This window comes from Symphodus melops, assembly GCF_947650265.1.
Source record: "Symphodus melops genome assembly, chromosome: 5".
Classification (NCBI taxonomy): Eukaryota; Metazoa; Chordata; class Actinopteri; order Labriformes; family Labridae; genus Symphodus; species Symphodus melops.
This window is the reverse complement of record NC_136695.1, coordinates 16,006,307-16,027,653: the sequence shown is the minus strand read 5'-3', so window position 1 is coordinate 16,027,653 and position 21,347 is coordinate 16,006,307. Positions and strand designations below refer to the sequence as shown.

The 21,347-nt window shown below is 41.0% G+C and overlaps 1 protein-coding gene across 4 annotated transcripts in view; it reads left to right on the top strand.

The window, feature by feature from the left end:
* Positions 1 to 346: 346 nt before the first annotated feature.
* Positions 347 to 21,347, top strand: part of LOC306823996 (protein MTSS 1-like) — a 46,282-nt gene continuing 25,281 nt past the window's right edge. Inside the window, exons 1-3 of one of the 4 annotated variants that reach the window (XM_079343953.1) lie at positions 347 to 929; positions 2,735 to 2,796; positions 8,410 to 8,483. In XM_079343953.1, coding sequence (XP_079200079.1) covers positions 861 to 929; positions 2,735 to 2,796; positions 8,410 to 8,483 — 205 coding nt within the window. In that variant the 5' untranslated portion in view covers positions 347 to 860. The remainder of the gene's footprint in view (positions 930 to 2,734; positions 2,797 to 8,409; positions 8,484 to 21,347) is intronic. The other 3 variants (XM_079343951.1, XM_079343954.1, XM_079343952.1) reach the window with 3 other exon arrangements.

Genomic DNA, 21,347 nt, shown 5'->3' with positions numbered 1-21,347 from the left:
AACATTGTGTAAAAAAAAACAAAACCCAAAAATTATGGTCCCCTTCATCATATTGTTTGGGTCGGTCCCACGTTTCCCCATTGTTACAAACATGTAGGGAATATGTGACAACATAAAGTCATCTAAAGACTTTTGCACACACTGTTCAGTCTGCATGTCAAGTAGAAGAGAATCATACCGGAAGTATAATTTCACACGAAACATGGTGTTTTAAATTATGAAATAAATAAATATATATATATATGCCTAAGTTTCTTACTATAATAAATTGTTAATTTTCATTTAAATTAATCTTAAAACCATTGTCTGAGGACGAGTTTAAAACGTTACAAGAATTGTTGCGGGTGAACAAATATAAACCGGAAGTACGCATTGTCTTCATTGAGGGTGACTTGTCCTCTAGATTTTACTCGCCCTCAGTTAGTGTGGAGAAAGCAGTGGAAACAACCGGGAGTGTTGGTATTTACCTGACAGGATACAGACCATTTCTCCTGCCTAACGCTGTGGATTATCCCCACTTTCGACTATCACACTGCTAAATACTGTCTTCAGGGTCCAGCCATGGGTGTGAGCGGGACGGCGTGGAGTGGAGAGGGGGATTTAAATCTCTCTTTCGTACCGACAGCCTCTTTTGATTTGAAGTAAAACAGCGCTCCGCAGCAGGAACCAACTGTGGTTCATTTTCCACCACTGGCTCAGACAAAAAAGTAGTTCTTCGTCGATTTCAGAGCAGAAAACACTCTAAACTATTTGGCGTTTTTTTTTTGTTCGGAGTTTTTTTTTACTCTCCTGGAGAGCGGAGGTGACTGACTGAAAGCGGCTCACCGAGTCGGCACTGGCCGCTGGAGCTGGTCCTGAAAATGGAGTCTGTCGACAAGGAATGCAGCGCACTCGGAGGACTCTTCCAAACTGTTATCGGAGACATGAAAGTAAGCCAAATGAACTCTGCAAAATACTACATATTATCAGAAACACTTTTGACTATAGGCAATCAAAAAACTAACTTTCCCTCTTTGTCAACTTTCACGAAACTGATAAACAGTTTGTGTGTTAACGGTCATCAGCTGAGTTAACGTCTGAGTCCTCTCTATGTTTTCAGTCGATAACAACATTCAGCATAGGAAATGTACGAATACAATGCATTTTTCATACATGTAATTTAAGAGTCTCTGAAATGTCTGTATAAAAAACCATGTACTTTGGTTTGGGGGTATCTACAGCTAAGTGTATTCGGCCGCACTATTCCTTTCTATTGGAAAAATACATCAAGGTATATGAATGCGTCCAAGTTTAATGAGTGGCTGTTAAATATGGATTTAAGAGGGCAGTCATTAGGCTCTTATATTGAAGTTATTTTTACATCTTGGGAAGGACAATTAGGAGATTTCCCAGCTGTTGTACTTGCCTGGAGGAATGTGGAGAATGTATCTGTCAGGGTCGAAAATGACCCGCAGCGTCTGAAGGATTTGACATGTGTAGGTCAAATGACCGGCCATCGGGTCTCCTGGAGTCAGATAGTTTGTTATGAATACGTCTCAGACATTCAACACTTCTCAGTGCCCCCCTTGTCTCACTTCACTGGGTAGTTCATATATCCTCTCTCTCTCTCTCTCTCTCTCTGTATGGTTTGTCTTAGCATAGGCCACATTGGAAGTTCACATGCTTACAAGAGCATGTTCTTTTACAGGGCCACAGATGAGGCTGTGTACCCAAACCTTCAAAGAAAAAAAAAAAGGCCCTTCCATGTTATGCTGTAATATTAGATTTTTAAACATGATCAGACAGAACTGTTGGTGGCAACCTCTTCCAAATAAAACCCTTGAATTTAAGAGACCTGTAAAGAGAAGAGATCGAAAGGGACCAAAGTGATTTAAGGGAAATTGGTCAGCAGGGAGGAAAAAGAGAGGTCCTTTGGAGTTGACTTGGTTGTTGGGTGTAATGTTTGACAGTATACCATTACATTCCTCAGACCCCTGACAGTAGAAGCACATCGGTGACAAACATATGCTGAAGCTACTGTACCGTATATGTTACTCAGCAGTGCTCATTTTCTTGTACAAAACGGCATACCTGGTGTGTGATAAAAGGTGGATTTTTGTGAACTTTTGTGAAGTTTTCTGTATGATTCCTAAAAGGTTCTGGGTTGAAAAAATACAACCATGCACTATGTTTCAACCATGATGTTGTCTTCCTCTCTTAAATGCAAAAGGCCACTTGTTCTTGAGTTATTATAAAAGCCCCTTTAACTATTTTCAGCCATGGACCTGAATTAGGTAAATTTAGAGTCCCATTGGGAAGCAGGCTCATTATACCATAGTACTAGTGCTCTAGAGGCCTGCGACCCATTTTCTACTATAACACAAGCAAGATTTGACCGTACATCTGTTCATCCATTAACAGGTAAGGAATAACTTTAAAAAGTTGAACAACATGGTGTTAACAAAGCACACTGTTTGAAAAAAAGTTATGTATTATTCCTGTTTATTGAAATAAGCTTAAAGGCTCATAGAGCCAAAATTGTCTTGATCCTTCCCTTCCAAGTTCATGGAAAAACACGTCTAATGTTGTGACATAACTGAGTGACACATATGGGAAAGCCTTGGTCTGCGTTCTGTTTCGCCCCGCAGGTGAGGCGAGGCACCAGGTGGCCTCATGATGGCTTAACAGTTGGGTAATTGTGAGAAAAGTGAAATGTGTTCTGAAAACGTATCGTTCATGTCTTTTCTCCGCACAGAGCAGCTACCCTATCTGGGAGGACTTCACCACCAAGGCTGGCAAACTGCAGTCACAGCTCAGGTGAGAAGCTGTTGGTGTTCACTCCCAACAGATTTTATTCATTATTTATTTTTGGAGTAACGTGTCCTTTTTATAGTGCGTTATTTCTTGTCACCCACTTGTTTTACAACCATATGATGGCACCCAATTGGAGATTGGGCCTCACATTCTGTTTTTACAGATTTGACCAACTAATTTTTTTTTTGTAAATTTGTTTGATACTTTGTGCTAAATTTCTAAATAGTTAATGTACACAACAAAGTACATCCCCCCCCTCCCCCACTGATCATGTACCTTATTTTGGCCTTTCCACAGTCCGTGTCTATTCCCTTGGCCACATGTCCTCTGACAAGCACTGACAGTTCACACAAAAGCCTAATCTTCGGACAATACTGTCTGGGTTTCATTATGTGTTCTTCTCTCCCATTGAGTGATCTTTAAGCCTGATTTAATTTTTACTTCTGATTCTGTAAATTTACACACCTCCTGTCAAAATGATTGCAAGTCTTCTGCTGACAATGGATGCCAATCCCAGCCACCTCTCCTAGTTGGTTTTAAGTGGCCACGTGTCAGAAGACAAACAGCCCCTGACAGCTGAAATAAAAGCTCATTGTCCAGCAAGTACTGTAACTATGGATGTCCTGTGGTCTAAATTATTCTTTGATTAACTTAGCATGGCAGTTCTCTAGCCATTTAAGTGTCCACGTGTCTTTGGACAGACTCATACTGACAGTTTTATAAAGGCTCAGGGATTTAACAATACTTCTCAGGGGCCACTCCATGTCCCATTTGTCCATTTTCTCAGTATTAAGGCTAAATAATGGTGATATGTTATTCAAGTGTCTCCATCATTCAGAGGTTAAATATGTGACCCTGCCATGTTAGCGCTCCAGGGAGTATTGGTGGCCTTCTTGCTAATGACTGCTGGTTTAGCACTGGGAGAGCTCTGTGTCTGGACTCTGGGCCAAAGAACAAATCTACTTTTTAACTTACTTGAACAAGTAGGATGAACTTAAGTGTTTCATTCATAAGAGGTGATGACGTTCACTTATAGAAATATATTATAACACCATTTGTTCTGTCCGAGTACTTATTCAAATAGCTATGCCTGAGGATTTGATGGTGCAGCGTATTGCAGCTGAATCGTTGAAGGCAAATGGCGGGGGAACATTTTTGTGCTCTCGTTCAGCCACTGAGACATCAGTGAGTTACACCTGACATATTCAGATGTTGGCAAGTAGTTTTCACCAGTGCTCTGTCGTCTGCAGCCATTTAGCTCACGCCAGAGACGCACAATACCAAAACCTAGAGGACCAATCACAGGGCTTTCAGTCTGCATCGTTTCAACGCATAGGATCATTTAGGAGGTGCATGTAGGCTTTTATGGTTACAGATGTGTAGTGTATGCAAGTTTTTGTTTTGTTTTTCAGAAGAAAACACCAGAAAAGTTTTGGGTTGGCTAAGGCAACCTTATATTCTTGCAGTGACATGGCCTTCTTGGAAGAACTAGATTATAAATGAATAAAAAATGTTTCTTCATTCTATTCTTTGACCTGTCCATTTTAAACCTGCTCCATTTGGATGTGTCCACTAATGCCCACAGAAAAAAAGAGCAGTTTTTCCTGTTCATGATGACTAGAGTGCCATTCATTGACAAACTGTTAAAAAGAAAATGTGTTTCAGTATTTATGAGTTGCTGCCCCCAACGAAGCCTGGCCTACACCTTGCTTCAGGCTACAGCGGCTGTGGCATATGGCTGCATATGGCTTGCCCATGCTGCCGCAGCAATAATTAGTACTAGCAAGGTTTTTTTTGCAAATAGGTGAGGCTTTTTCGGTCTACTTTTAAAGCCGGTCTCCTGTGACTACAAATTTGGCACAAAACTAGCCCATTTGCCCCCCCCCCCCCCCCCCATGACCTCTGTAATCTGTTTAGGGACTGAACTAGACAGAAGGGTACACACACAAAGTCACAGTAAAACACAAACACCCACCTTCCCTCCTTGGCTTGGATAAGCAACTAGCCAGCAATGGTAGCAGGCATATGTCTGTGTGTGTAATGACGTCCTGAGGCATCCTGCTCTGTAATTTAAACCCTCTGTTCCCCCTTTACAAAGCAATGAAGAATCAACCAATTACAGTGTTGGGGTTGTCCTGTCATTTTTGGACCAAATATGGTGTTTTTTCCCCCTCCTAGTTCTGGTTTTAAGCAGCTATCACACACACACATGTACATGCATGCACACAGAAGTGAGCTTTGAAGGAGGGCAGTGCAGAATATAGGCTAGATGATTTCTAATCAAGGCCCTTTTTTAACTTGTCAATGTATGGTCTGTTTAATGTGGCTTGGTTAATGCAGCTGTGACAGGGCAAGGATTACACTCAGACCTCCCTCATTCTGGTTTCAACTTCAGAAACCACCTCAAAACTCTAAATTCAGATGATGAACTTGGTGGTTATTCAACTTGTTTTGGCTCAAAAGGAGTTAAAAAAAAAATTAGTTGGACTGAGTTGAACAGTGTAATAACATGTATACAAAGCGGTACACATAACACAATTTCTTGAAACACCCTCAATCTACTCTGTGTTTCACAGTGCTTGGCATGTTGTGTGTGAAACAAGCTGAGGTAAACGCAACCTCTTTTAATGCAGATTTACTATAGCCTCATTCTAGCTTCTGTGGCACTAAGAATAGATGAGGCCAGCAGTGCTGAATGTATCATTGTAAGAAAAAGCACAACCACTGTACCACGCCTGGGTCCATCGGGAGTTAAGATTGACTTAGCCAAGGCCTTGCAGAATAGATATGTTAAGGACCGGGGCGTTGTCCCTGCCCTGGGGTCAAGACAAACAATTTAGATTGATTTAAAGGTCAGTCGTAGCAGTCAGGTCATTTTTGGAGAACTGTGCAAAGCTTAAGGCACGTACCTTCTTGAAGATTAAAAGGTGATTGTCCACCTTTTAAACTCTGTAATCATTTACACCGCTCACAATAAGTGAGGGATATTGTGAGATCCTCATTAGGTTCCATACATAAGGCGTTTGTTTCACTTCAGTGATTTTTGGGATAGGAAGGCAATTGTATTTTAGGTGATAGACACACCTCATTTTGTGTTTTCCACGTCATGGTGTCACTGTGTACAGTGTACCTTACATATATACCAAAAAAACCCAAAAGACAACCCTTTTCAATGTGGCATCAATTTCAACATTCTGGGGATATAAAAAGCTGGTGTTGTCAGTAGGTCATTCCCAGTTCAACCTTCAAGCAGCCATGAACACACGTCACTACAGGGGAGCAGCTCCACCTGGCCATAGTGCGCCTTCAGGTCGGTAGCAGGCAGTCAGATGTTGCTCGTGAACTTGGTGAGTCTCAAAGTGTCATCAGCAGACTTGCAGCAAGACACATAACTACTGGCAGTGTTGGTGACAGACCCAGGATAGAGCACAATGATAAGTAAAGACCTATACACTCAGACACCGTTATGCTACTGCCACACAGCTGCAGGCCTGTTTACGAGAGTTTCATTAAAATTCAGACCAAATAGGAAAAGCAGTCGTGTAAAGAACTATATCCCTAACTTATTGTGAGTAGTGTATTTGTTGTAATGAACTGTTATTTTCTCTACCTTCAGTGTGGGCTGTTGATGTTGGCTGTACAGAACTTTGAGTGTAATAAATGGACTACACACTTTTAATAGTTGGACATTTCTGTTGTTAAAACATGGATCAGTTAGCAGCAGCTGATCAGGCCTCGTAGTTGTAAACTGCTGCCCATTTTACGTGCTGAAGCTTCCTGTTCTGAAGCAGGCTGCGTTTACAACCACCTCCCACATAAACCCGTTTTGCATGAATAAATCAAACCTTAGTGATCGAGACTTTGCTGCAAGTAGAATCTGATAGACCAAAGCGTTCACAGTATAAATTAGTGGGAGCAGATATGAGCTGGAGGTTGCTCTGGTGCTTGCACTGGGCTTTAAATAGAAAGGAATCTGTGGAAGCCTGTGCGTATGTTTCTTTTTCCATTTGCAAGACACACCCTTGGATCTTCTAGTGAGCCCTATATCAACACAGCTCATATTAGTCATTATGATTTGAGATGATAAAGAAAATGAGTGCCAGGACATTGACTGATGTTAAGACTTGGCTCTTACATGAATGAAGGAGAGTATTAGGCCCTCTTTTATCAGTAGAATATCTAGATGTATTCCTTTTATGCTAACCTTATGGGAATCAAACGGGTCAACTGTAACTGGTTTAACGAACCAAGAACAGCCTTTAAACAGTTCAAAGATGGTCTTTTAAAAGTAATGTAAAATTCAGCATTAACCTTCTGTCTTTAACAAATCTCTTTATCAGTTTTTTAATGCAGATAACGTAGTGGCTTAGTTGATAGTACTGTGTTGTAACCCAAAGGTGCTCCAGTGTGTTTCCACCCTTAAGGTTGCATTAAAAGACTGGTTTAAAAATGGATGATCACACTTATAGTACATAGTTGCATTGACATTGGACAAAAATTCCACCAATCAAAATAGATGCAGCATATCCAAAGATACCAGTACCACCTTTTTCGAATTCCTGATTTTTTTTCTCATCTACTCATTTTTGCACAGTAACCCCAAATTTCTCAAATTTCACACTTCCCATTTTAATTTTCCCACACTGCTTTACAGCTCCTGGATACATAAAGTAGAAACTACTATCTATTGTTTTTCCCAGTTATGAGAGCCTCCTGTCTGGACTGTTTATGGAAACTCCCAGGTTGTGTTCTGCTGTTTTTCTGTTGACCAGTTGATGATAACAAGGGTTTACATGTTAAGGAGCTCCTTGTTTGAACAAACATGTTTTGTTTTGGGGTTTTTTTTGTTGTTTTTTTGCAGCTGACTGAGCTGTGGAAAATGACCTCCTTTTATTTTGTTATTTAGCTTTTTTCTTAGTAATCTTGTCTTTGTTGAGAGAATCAGATACCACATAAATGCACATGCACCGGGAGCCTTTCATCTCCTGTGATGTTAATCACGTGAGGGCTGTTGATGCAGCCTGTTGCAAGCAAACTAACGAGTCAGTAAGACAGCCAGAAAGGCAGACGTTGTGGGTGTTAGCAAATTGTGCATGCAATTAAAATTCTTCGTAAGCCGTACAAGGTTACCAAGAGGCATGTTGAAGTTGTGAACCACAGCCACAGGCCCCTTTTTCCACTTTAGAACTGATCATAGTAGATCTCCCATTGATCCTCCCTTCAACCTGCAAGTGTGGCAAACTTAGCTCCAGAGCTGCTCCGCTGAGCCAGACAGATTCCATCGCTCTCTAAGTAATCACATAGACATTCCTCACACAGTGGGGCACGTTAGAGTTTACACACATGCCTAGCACTTAGAACACATCTTAACACACTTACATTTCAGACTTCAGGGGCTGATTTAAAGGCTCTTGATCTGAAAATGTTGCTCACAATTACACATGAATGCACATGCTAAGTGTCTCTTTTTTTTTTTTTTCATCTGCCTTTTCAAGCAAATGCAGAATTTTCTCCATCAGGTCATTTGTCTCTGCCTGCCAATGCTTGTATGCAAGATAATCAGCCACCTGAACTATGCAACTTTTCGTTGATATGGAGTTTTTTTTTCTCTCCTAGGGCGACTGTAGTTGCTGTGGCTGCTTTCCTGGATGCCTTTCAGAAAGTGGCCGACCTGGCTACCAACTCACGAGGTGCGTAGATGCTGTCTATGTTCAGAGATTTAGAGCTTTTAGTGTTTGAGCAGATGTGTCTACACCTAACCCATTCCCCTTTTTAGTTTCCTATTTAAAACGCTGCTCAGTGCTTACAGGGATAAATCTGTTACCTCACCGTTCAACAGCCTGTTTCTGGGCACCTATGTGTTGGTGTGTCTGTCTGTGTAGCCCCACTGAGCAAGTCCATTTTGTGGGCCTTCTGTGCTGAGAAGTTGTGTGGGTTGTTTGCCTTATCGTATAGGTAGTAAATCCCTCACTATGCTGTTTGAAGCTCTGTGGCTGGCTTTGTCTTCGACCTCTACACCCCTTCCCCTGCTTCTCTGACCTACCGCCAACGCGGCCTCTGCCACATCTGGACACTCTGCTAGAGTCTGCTTCCACTCTGTATGTGTATGAGAAAGAGAGAGTGAGAGATCACACCTCTCCTGAGCATTGACACCTCCAGTCCTGCTCCTTACTATTAATAGGAACTGAGACAGATGCACACATTCATCACCCCAGTCACTGCAGAAAGAACGAGAGATGGGGGGGGGGGAGATGGGGAGAGATGGGGAGAGATGGGGAGTACTGAGAGTCATTACACTCTATCTGTCTCACTCACCCTTTGTAAATGTTTGCAATAGAGTTCGGTTCACTCAGCTGAGGAGCATTGCATCATCCTACAGCTGCTCTTCCATCACTTTCTCCCCCCTGTCGCTCTACTTATTGTGTTGTAGGTTTGATATATCACATGACAAGGCTGTCATTTATGTGCTTTGTAACTCAGGTTTCACTGCACACCTGGGCACTGAGACATACAGAAGATCAAACGTAAGGACATATCTGTTGTTAGATAATCTGAAACAGAATAAGGATTATTACCAACAAAGCATGTTTAAACATAAGAAATGTTTGGGTGTATAAACAACAAACATAGATGTAGAATAAAGAGGGACATGGTTATAACAGCTGTACTTTAAAAGGCTTTACATAGAATAAGATCGATTAAATATAAATAGATCAAATATAATATCAAAACACCAAATGTACAGAAAGTTCAATGAAAGAGCTGTGCAGGCATTTGCATAATGAGTGATGAGTGCAAAAGTTACACACAAGGTTGCGGTGAACACAAATCCACATCGAAAACACATTAGGATATTCAATTTTTCCTGTTAATGGTGCTGCGTCTCTGCAGAAGCTGCAGTAAGTTGTAACACACACACACAATAGGCTAAAGATGCTCAATTTGTGTTAAGAGGGAGCGAATGATTATTAAGTCACTATTTCATGTTTTTATTTGTTTGCCTGTTCTTGAAGAATTAAGGTTTGAGCTAATCTCGGGGAAGCTATTAAAATGCAAATCAACAGTTGCTCTTAAAGCCAAAGGTGACATTATACCTCAAAAGTTGACTTGTTTTTAGGATATGAGAAAAATCGTTACTTGGCTAACTGTGGTGTTATTCTACTGCAACGAGGACTCCTTTTTTACATTGCCAAACTGCTGTGTTTGAATATGAAACTATGAAACAGTTGTTATGCATGTCATGACTGTCAAGGTGCCTGGAGCAGTGATCATTCTACTTAGGCTACATATCAGCTTACTGTATTGTTCACCTTCAGAGTAAGAGAGCAGAATCGATGTTCACCCCAGCCTCTATGTTTCTGTGCACGTGTCTCTAACAGTAGCTTTGATGTTGAAGAGCTCCTGTAGGGTTTTGTGACTAGATCAGATGAAGTGCAGACTGGTAGACGGACAGGCCATTTTCAGTTTGCTCACCATGCAACCAGAGGATGCTAAGGCCTCAAAAAGATGATGACAGAGCCTCTCTGTTTCTTGCTGTTTCTCCTACCCCTCGCTTTAAAAAATGACAGTGCATGTACTGAAGGTTGTTTAGTTCTCATAAACAGAAGAGCAAGACTTTCTGCCGCCTTTGTAGATGGTCATACTAATGGATAGCCTTCAGGTATTGGCTGGGACAGTTGCTCATAAAATTCAAGGGTTGATCGGTGGACTCAGTCAGAAGGCTTTGATATGTGTGGGAGTTGTGTTTATAGGTGCTGAGATCAAAGTTACTCCTTGACGTCTTTATCTGCGTTATCTCTGAGGCCGAATTTAGCAGAAACATGTATTTTCCTTTCAATTATTAAACCAACGTACAATATGGTCCCCCATGTGCCAAGCAACTGTTTGTGATCACTACAAAATAGTATTTATATCGAGAAATGTCTTGTGTGTGACCAATGGCCTGGAAGATTCTTCTTTCTTCTCAGTTAACGTACTGACCCTGTCAAGCCTTTGTGCCAAGCAATTCAGCCATCATATCTGTCCTAGTTCATTGTAAAACACTGATTTGTTTCCAGTCAGTCCTCCAGTTTTAACTGCAGTAAATGAAATGCTCATGAGCTGATGATCATTCATTTATTTTTTTATGAGTTCTGGTAGTGGTCCAGTGAGAGATTGGAGCTTCATTTAATAATCAGCTGAGACATGCTGTTTTTGTTTCTGTATTTGTGTAAGTGATTTGGGTTTTTTTTCTTCTGATCTATGAGAGCCAGATGTTTTCACAAGATGAACAGAGGAGATTAAACCTGCAGACTGACGATCCTTGGCCAGTTTGGCATTAGATTGCGCTGGTTAAGAACACCCAGTTAGAGAAGAGTGGAGGATTACAATATAGTATTTAATCCGTACTACAGCATGAACTCACAATGAGAGACATGCATTTGATGCTTTTCATTGATGAGAATAGTAAAGGTGAAGCCGAGCTTAGAAGTTTACAGTTGAGTGAAATCAAATAACTGGAATGCCAAGTGAGGAACGTTTGAATGGAAGAAAGAAGGACTTAAGGATTCAGAAGAAGGCTTTTCTTTTCTTTTTGTCTCTTATTATGTAGTGTACTGTAGCTGACAGTGGACACACACACACACACACACACACACACACACACACACACACACACACACACTCTTTTTAGGATTAGCAGAAACCACTTGTTCCTTGAGACTTTCTCCATGCACAAAGAGGCTAACTTGGCTGCAACAACACAAAACTTAGCTGCAGATGCACTTCTGACCATTGTTTGTGTGAATTTTCTTCTTTTGTTGATTGAGAAAATATTTTGAGCTTCTAAATCTTCTTTCCCCCCCCCCCCACTGGAAGTGTTGTTTCTCCTGAACTAGTCAATCATAGCCCCATACCCTTTTGTTGTTGCAGCTTTGTTTGCTCGATCAGGGCATGCTAAGTGTGGCTAGCTGGGCTTTCCCTCCTCTCTGCATTTTCAAAATGGATGTATTATTTTTTAAATCTTTTTGCTTTCTATAGCCAGTTTTTCACAAAAAAAGATGTTTGCAACACTGGTTGTTAATTAAAAGTGAACGAACACTTAACAATGACATGTCCCCTTGAAATCTCAATTTAAAACATTCTTGACAGAGTTTTGCTTCCTGTCTCGTCTCATATCAACAACAGAGGTTCTCTATATCCAACCTTCTTCTGTTCTAACTCCTTGAAAGGATTTAAGTGTTATACTCAACAGTGTGTTGTTGTTTCATTTTTAACTAATATCCTAAATGGATAAATTGTCTTGTTTTTTTTTTTTTGTTTGTTTTTTTTACTCAAATCAACAGACTCAAGAAGAGATAAACATTTCCGTTTGTCTTTTTCTTGACAGTCTGTTAAACTTTACATTCCCACTTTCTTCTCGCACTGATTTGTTGTTATTTTTCGCAGCCATCTCCCTCCCTCTCTTTATATTTCCTTTTTTGGCCATACTCGCTTTCTTTCTCTGTTAAGTCCTTTCTATCGTTTAACCTTGAATCTGACCAATAGAGTGTCATAATAACGTTCAGCCATTTGCCTGTATCCTTGAACTGTTTGCAAAACAAACATGTGTTCTTTCTGGAGGAGGAACACTGTGACCATGTTTGTTCTAACAGAATAAATGCTTCCATTGTTTGAACTAGTGTTATCAAATGTTAATGATTGAATGTTTTGAGTCTGGCCACAGGGATCAGGCCACTGGCAACAATGTCCAGGGAGACTGACAATCTGTTGTGTGTATGTATGTGTGTGTGGTGCTAAAGAAGAAGAGAATGAGACAGTGTTGTTGCAGCTTTTCTCATTTTGGAAACACTTTTGGCAGAGTCAATTTGTAAGTAAGTTCTACAATTCATTTAGCAGACGCTTAGTCCAAAGTGACTTACATAAGAGAGTAAACACGAGAAGGCTCGATAGTGCAGAACACAACATCAGTAGCTGAGTGAAATGATCCACATCACAGTGTCACCTCATGAACCACCCATTCTAAAATATATCCAGAAAACATCAGGATGTTTCCAGCTTCCAATGATTAGCCCACACCCTCCGAGGTAGCAAAAATTGAGTGGTGGGGAAAAATGTAAGATGTAAAAATATATAGATCAAACATTTGTATGACATGACACACAGGTGTGCAACAAATGAGTTAAGCCAGACCACAGGATTCAGAAACATCATTCTATACTGGGCTTCTTCAAAACCCACACATGACCTGAGAAGGGTTAAACAAGCTCGTACTGTGAATTGTCATCCAAACTATATATGACACATTATAAGGATTGGCAGATCATAAATCTTGGTCTCCTCTTGCTTATTGCATGCTCCAAAACAATTTCCACGCACAAACGCACAACGTAGAATTTCTGGCACCTCTTGCAGCAGTTAGTGTGTGTTCACAGTTTTAAAAATAGCCCAGCCTGTGTTGGTAAGCAGCTGTCAGGACACTGTCTCTGAGCTGAGCCCTTGTGTGTGAACATTGTGTGTGCGTGTGTGTGTGTGTGTGTGTGTGTGTGTGTGTGTGTGTGTGTGTGTGTGTGCGTTCGCGTGCGTGTGTGTAGACACACATATAGATAGATATATATATTAATCCCAGTGGCTCTGTCAGCAGCTCCAGTGTTGAGTCTGTATAGACATGTCTGACTCTGGGAAGATGAAATGGACACCTGGCACAAAGCAAGCGTGTAGAAGCCTGTCAGACTCATTAGACAGAAAAAGATTATTAAGTTGTACAAACGTGTCGTTAGAGCTGATAATTACTGGAATCCTACAGTCAGCTCTCTGAACATTCAGCTTATTTGGAGCTACAATAATGACTGACAAATAAAGTTAGCCTTTAAAAAAGTTCAGGTTTGTCACCGAAGATGAAACAGTTAAGGAGTCTTTTGACCTATTTCAGCACATCCAGAATGTTAATAGATAACTATATTTGATGGAAATTGCTTCTGAGATGGACCTCTGTTGTCCATACCCTGCAAAGGTCACGGTCCGGTCATGCATCTTATTATCTGTAATTGATGTATTGTTATGCCTTTTTTTTTATATAAACCAACTATAATATTATTAATATTATCCCTGCTATCTATTACATCAATGTTCATCATACTCACCTGACTGCAGCTGTTTAACTGATATTCTTTACAGAGGAACAATCACAGTCTCTTTTTTCCCCCATTTGTAAAAAGCAAAACCTCAACTAAACAACTGTATGTTGAGGTAGCCCAGTCATCGGGCCAGAGTAAGCTGCAGCATTTATAAAGCTTAATGATTGTTGATCCCTTGGTAGTCATAGAGAGGGGAAGGATGGGCCTTTTAGAAATTAAGGAGCTTATGTGTGTTGGATTAGTGTGGGTGTGATACAAAGTCCCCCATCATAATCCAACAGATGTATTTTCTGTATTTCACACAATCAGTTTATCTGAAAGTAATCAATGAGGTATTTCTACATTAAAAACCTACCAGTGTAGCTGTTTAGATGCCTTCTGTCCAACCTCTATCCATGCCTCGCTTCAGCTCACTGTATAACCTCTCCCATTGACATCAGTGCCGCTCCTCCTTATGGAATAGCTTAGTTCCACTGAGCCCACATGTGCCAGCAATGAGTTCAGCTCCTGAAAATAACATCCAATCCAGAGCTGTGTATCTTCTTCCCTCAGAACTTTCTGCACTGGACCTTTAGTGCCTTTTAAAAAATAAAATTTGAATCCAAAACAGCGTAACACAACACATAGCCTCTGAATTGTTCACGCTATGTTGCTGTGTGCGGTAAATATTCAACGCCACATGGGGCTTTAAAACCCAGATGTCTCAGGGAATTTACCTTACTGTTTGTAGTCATCTGGTAATGTACTTGGCGTCTGTGTTAATCCCAGTCACAACTGTTTCCTGTTATCTATGCCTGTCATTGTCAAAGGCACGGATGACATACTCACACATAGTCAGTCTTTTAACTCCTCAGTCATGGTGTTTGCTACTTTTAGAATGATTAAACAGCTGAATTAAGTGTACAACATGCATGGTAATGATTTAGTTGAGACATACATGCATACAGCTGACAATGAGCTAATTATGGAAGTCAAACAAGAGGGTTAATGGAGTTTAAATGGGTGAGACATGAACTAGATACTGAGGACATCTGTAATCTTTAAATTGGAATGAGACAGGGATGTGTGAGTGCTCAGTTGGTGGACACACAGGAAAGCACATGCACTACATATTTTGTTCTTGTGTGTGTTGGTGGGTGCATATGCATGCCCTGGTTATTTCTCAATCAGGCCTCTGTTCCCTGACCCTCATCCTGTTTTACTGAGTGACGCTGGGCCATGTAATTACTCTGAACCAGCACACACCCGTCGTCTATTTCGACTCAAATAAAAGAGTGATCCAGTTGAGGAGTTTGAAATGAGTAGACACTCCTGTTGTATTGTGCCTTTTTTTTTCTTCTTCTCCATCTGGGCTGTGCACAGTAACTCTGTAATCCAGTCAGGTTTACCTGAATGCACATGTTCTTTGACTTCACATGTTTCAAGACCAAAGGGACATTTTCCGTTGTGAATGATCGTGACACAGTGGCTTTCCAAACCAACCATGGACCATTAGTTTGATTCTGTATGTATTTTTCTCATTTCTCCAAGCATGCTCCGTGTGCTCTGCTCCGGACAGAGCCCCATACAGCTCTGGAAGAAAAAAAAAAAAAAAAGTAGGCCCTTTCCTCTTTGCCCCTCTCAGTTCATGGCTTGGCCTTTTGTTACAAAGCCGCTTCAGATCCTGAACTAGCTCACTGTCTCAATGCCCTCTCTGAAAGGGCTCTGTCCTCCCTCCAAATTCAGTCCAAGATCGTATACATTTCCTGTCCGCTGTCCGGCCCAGACCTAGATCCCATCCTCAGACGGGTTGCCTGCCTCTCAATTCCCCCTCTGTTCTCTTCTGTTCACCCTGACCTCATCCTGGGAATCCTACAGATCACTGGAACCAGCGATTAAAGCAGTTAATGGGTCGAATAAACAAAACAAAAGCATAGGTTCAATCAATGACTAGTCCAAGAAGAGGATGCACACAGACGCATGCACAGCACAAGTATAGATTCAGTCATATAGACTAAAATACTCATGGACAATATCTCAAGAAGGATTTAGCACTGCTTGTCCTTTCTTCGGTCTACACTCATACTCTCATCATTTCTTCTGGGAGATTCACTTCCTCTGCCTTTTAGTTTGCACTATAAAACAAACGGACATCAAGAACACAGGGAAACGTCCTGAAAAGATTTACCCTCGCATCTGTCCATGGACACCACTAATTCAGAGTTAGGCTTCAAAATGCCCTTATAAAGGAGTGAAGTGGTGTGTATGTTTGTCTCTGAATGTGTGCAGCAGAAACGGTTTGGCACATTCCTCTCTAAGGCTGAGAGGGAAGGTGTAGGATTTTCAGAATGACATCAGAGTAAGCTGAACACCCCTGAGTGTGTTTTAGACTCTGAGAATCATCCACACACTTGACTTTGTGTGAGTGCTGTGTGTGTGTGTGTCCACTCAAGAGGTGGTGTGTGTCAGCACTGTTTGCTCTGTTTTTGTTTAAACATAAACCCGGTTAGACCGGTGAGCTTGAGGTTTGGAACATCTGACATGCATGCAAAGTAACACTGAGAACACATTTCTTAGTCAAACCAGCCGAAGACTTTGTCTTCCTGAGGTGGCTTGATTTGAATTTTATTCAGCGATTTGCCCAATTGAAATTACTTTTTGATTTCAAAGATGTTCTGAAATATTTACTGATAAAACAAAAGGTTTAGATGCAGGTATAATCTCGCTGTTTAAGTGTGTGTGTGTGTGTGTGTGTGCGTGTGTGCGTGCGTGTTTCTGGAAAACTGAGGGCGACCAAGCTGGCCTGCTCTGTCTGCACGAGTTTCCTCTACACAATAGTGTTGTTTGTCTGTATGTAACTGTATCTGCCGAGCGTATGCGTTTAATCAATTTAAAGCACTGGTGTGTGAGTGTCTTGCTCAAGGGTGTCTGTGTTGTGGCTGCGTGGGCTAATTTTAGGTCTCTCTCACTGAACACTTTACACAAGACCACATCCCACCAGCCGGGCTGTGACCCACCACACTGTGCTTTTGTTCTGTACGGCCATGCACGCTCACACTGGGTTTCACAGGGATGTTAAAGCTCACTCATACGGCTGCTCTTGTAGTCTTTATCTGATTTTCATTTTAACAGAGACAGACATGAAATAGAAATTAAACAAAATAACCGTTAGTGACAAGATAGTCTTCTTATGAACTTATTTTGCGTTATCTTTAATGTTGAAATACTTTCCCAAGAATCTAATTCATTCAAGGTTGATGATCAGGAATGTGTCCCTTTCTTCTCTCAGCATATTCTAGTTATTTTTCCAAACTTAATTTCTCGTTGTCCTCCCTTCCTTTGTATGTACGGTCTTACCTCCTGCCTGTGCCAGGGCTGTCGAGGCCAGCTGTAAACACAGCCGGTCTTTGACAGCAGCACCCAACCCCTCTTCTGTTCGTCACCTCCAACTTCCCGCTCTGTTCAAACTTCCTGCAAGGACAAAAAGCAGGTTGGATAACGGAAAGGTCAGACGCAGAAGGAGAGCGAGGTCAGAATGTTGAGAATAAACGCTTTGTAAATGTGCTCAGATTGTCCAGTCTGCAATGTGTCAGGCTTACGAATTGAGCACAACAGCTACACATTAGCATGAAGACTCTGGGTGCACAGATGTATATAGCACAGCGGGATACCTCCGTCAGCTTGTTGCAGGATGACTTGTCAGGTGAGCTTTCTGCTGCAGCACGAGTACAAAGGTGATCTTGGAGGATGTATGACCTTGTTCAGTCCATCCCACTCACATGAACATAAGTTAAGGTGACATTATATTATGAAACAAATAACACTTCTATAGGCTTACAATCCTTTAAATTCTGGATGTAATGTGATGAACTTTGCTGAATGACATGTCACATGCTGTCCTTTAGATATATTAGGTATTTATCATGTGTGAGTCAGATAATACAGAAAATGTGTAGAAGATGGTTAGTTCCCCAGTCAGCAGGTTGACTCAGTGAGCTCTCAGTGTCTGGACTGTTCATCCCAGAGACACTTCATAAAACACTCTGAATGAATGACGATGGTGAATGTCTCCTGACTAACTCTTTGACAAGCTAGAGAGCCCTTATACACACACGTGTATAGATGCAAAGGCTATGACACACACACACACACACACACACACACACACACACACACACACACACACACACACACATTAGATGTAATCTGGTGGGGCCAGTGTTGCAAACAAGGCAGTGTTGTGTTGTTCTGACAAACAGTTCAGTCTCTTTTGCGCCGGTCTGGTTTGAATTATCACCAGTATCTCCAGGACTAAAGGCCTCCCAGTTTGCCTCCCTGCAGGGGAAGTGGAGCTGACGTTCATATATATATACACGGCAGTAAGTGCAGAGGGTGAGAAGCCGAACTCCTGCAGATCATTTTCTGGGCCTTGTGTTGCATTAATTTGAGTTAGAGGAAAGTTAGCCACAAACCTGATCACCTTTGCTTCATCTTGTTTCTAACTTTGTTAGAAAGAACTTGTGAGTCTCATGGCGCACTCACACTAGAGTTCACTTAATGTGACTAGTGTGAGCGCTGTAGTCTGTAGCGGGTTCAAGCAAAGTACACTTCTTAGCACCGTTGGAAGAGGCGAAAGATGGGTAGATGGATACTTTATTGATCCTGAGGGAAATTCAAGTGATAAGTGCTTAGGCCAGGTCGGGGCTGAAACAATGTGAGCACCAGCCGGGGACATTGGAGGGGAACTATTATTAATTAGTGATTTGGCACTGTATTGGGTACATGGGCTTAGTTTGAGGGCACCCTTAAATAGCAAAAAATATATTTTTCCTGAATCAGTCATAAATGAAATGAAAGGTAAGAATCAAGTCTCTGCGTAGCCAATGACATTTTAATGAACTGAAACACACTGAACAATAGTCCCAGATGATCGAACAGTGTCACATTTCTGTTCAAGGTAAATGCTGTTGGCGCTGTAGATTTGGACTGGGTCCGATAAACTGTTGAATCATTTTCTCCCACTGTGGAAAAAGTCACTTCATAAAGTGCATAATTAAATGGTATCATGTATACCAACGTCTGACTCTGGATACATGTTTGCTGTTAAAGTTTTAAATCTATTAAAGAAAGTGTTCAAATGTTGCTATGGGTGTAGACATCTGATATATACATATCAGATGTCATATTTTATATCATTGAATGAAGGATTTCACACTTTGCCCTTAAATTTATACAAAGATAAGTATAATACAGACTCCTGTTGATCTTGTGCACGCTCATATTAAAACAGCATGATTGCTTCTGTTCAAATAGCTACAAAAATTAACAGCAGCTTCAAGTGAATCTCTTATGTAATCCCCAGTTTTTTAACCAACCTCCTCTCCAGGCCTTTTTCAAGAGGTTTTTTATGGGCATGTATGCACAGGATTTTAATTCTGTATGTCTCTGAATAAATCTCCAACATTCCTACTTCAATTACATGCTTTCCTCTTAGATTGAAATAAAATCATGTTGTTACGAAGACTTATCTTTTAAAGTGACATTACTTTTTTTTAGGGTACTGTAGGTGATACCTTCAGCTCAAAGCTAGCTGTCATGTCCCTGTCATGTTCACAGTTTAAAGAAACACAAAACTGCATTTAAAGCTGACTGAGAGGCGATAGTGTGACGTTAGCCATGCACAAAGGATCTACCTTTTTTTTTTTTTGTTGCGTCAAGTCTGACCCTCTGTCCTCTTCATAGTAAATGATCAACTGGGACACCAGACTTCACGCACGTCCTCCTGACCATATTATGTTTTTACCCATGGTCTACAAGAAGTGTCTTTTTTAGTCCAATAAATTTGCTGAAATGATGAGATAAATGATGTTTATAAATCTTAATTTCTGCCATAAGCCCCTAAACCACACGTTTCCAAAAGTCTCTGTTTAAATGCTGTAACACAGTGTGATTGCTAGTAGGTGAGAATGTTGCAAAAAAAAAAAAAGCTTGTATTTCAGTACAGTATGTAGCCTCAGCTGTCCATACCAGAAAACACAAATGGCAGTGCTCAACCTAAAATCACTAAATTGAGTCCATAGAGGTCCTAATAAATCCTTTCAGTCTATCTGTCTGTGGAATGTGTGTCAGACCAGAAAGGCAGATTAGAGTGAAAGTGGGACACCAGAGCCCAGAAAGAGCAGGAGTGGGCTCTAGGGTAATCTACTATACCTCTCGTTCTCCCTCGCTCGCTCTGTAGCTCTCTCACTCTTCCTCTTCCTCTGTTTGTCTCATGATTAAACCCTCTCTTTGGGGGCTTGGGTTGTTGGTTGGGAGCATTCTCATGGCTGCTGTTAAGCTGTGATATACTCGCAGTGATAATTTGTTATATTTTTGTGTTTAAGCTTTAAAAGTTTGCACATCATGCCATTCATGAGACGGAAAAATGTCATTGTCCTTGTGGTTATTTATAATGACCCAAAGTCCAATCATCCATTTCTCTTCTATTAGAAATCCTAAAGCCCCCTGGGTATTATCGTTCAATACATAGAGCCCATGTGATGATCAATGACCTTCTTCTAAATGAGGGAAAAAGTGAGTTATGTGGAACCAGGCAAGGTTTTTCTCTTTTATAAAGTATCTGTCTTTAATTCAAATCAAGTCTAATTATTTTTCTTTTAATACACAATTGTGAAACATAGCTGAGGATACAGTCAATAGAGATTACTACAAGGAATCCCCAAAATACTATATTTCCACCACGGGACTCCTCTGTGAGCATTTATTTTTTCCATGACTTTGACCCTTTGTTGAACCGGCTGAATGTTAACTGACCGGATTAACTCAGGAACCGAGTTAACACGATGGTACTACATTCATGGAGACATCAGAGAGAAGTGTTGGGATCAGAAGATTAAACCCGCACAGAAAAGGCAACACAAATTAGCGGAGCGCAGAAAGTTTAATGGTACAATAGAGAACGAGATCAAACAAAGAGAAGCTTTGAAGAAAGAAAAAAAAACAATAATATAAATGATGGTGAAAGTCCTCCATGACCTACATTTGTGTTTAAATCTGCAACTGAAGCCAACAGTTATGACGTAGCAGCGTAAGACTACAGCTCTCCAGTCATCATACATGAGCATGCCAAGTCTGTCTGGAGACTGTTTGCCTGACTGGGATTTACATCTCGAGGAGATGTAAATTATTGACTGGAAATACATTTCCCTGAGAGTTTACTGAAGCACTCATTTACTGCTTGTTTTCTTGGGAGGGGGGGGTTCTGTCATCTGTGTGGTCTTCAGCAAGTTAAACACCCACTCTGATAGACTGAGCTCAAGGTACTGAGCAGGCCACTCAACAACATGTTACTGTTTGGGCCCAAAACTTTCACTTTTGCATCAGCTGTGTGTCCAGATTAACGAGTGTTTTGCAGCATTGTCCTCTGGGTAATGATATCAAAGCACATGTAGGCCTTATGGT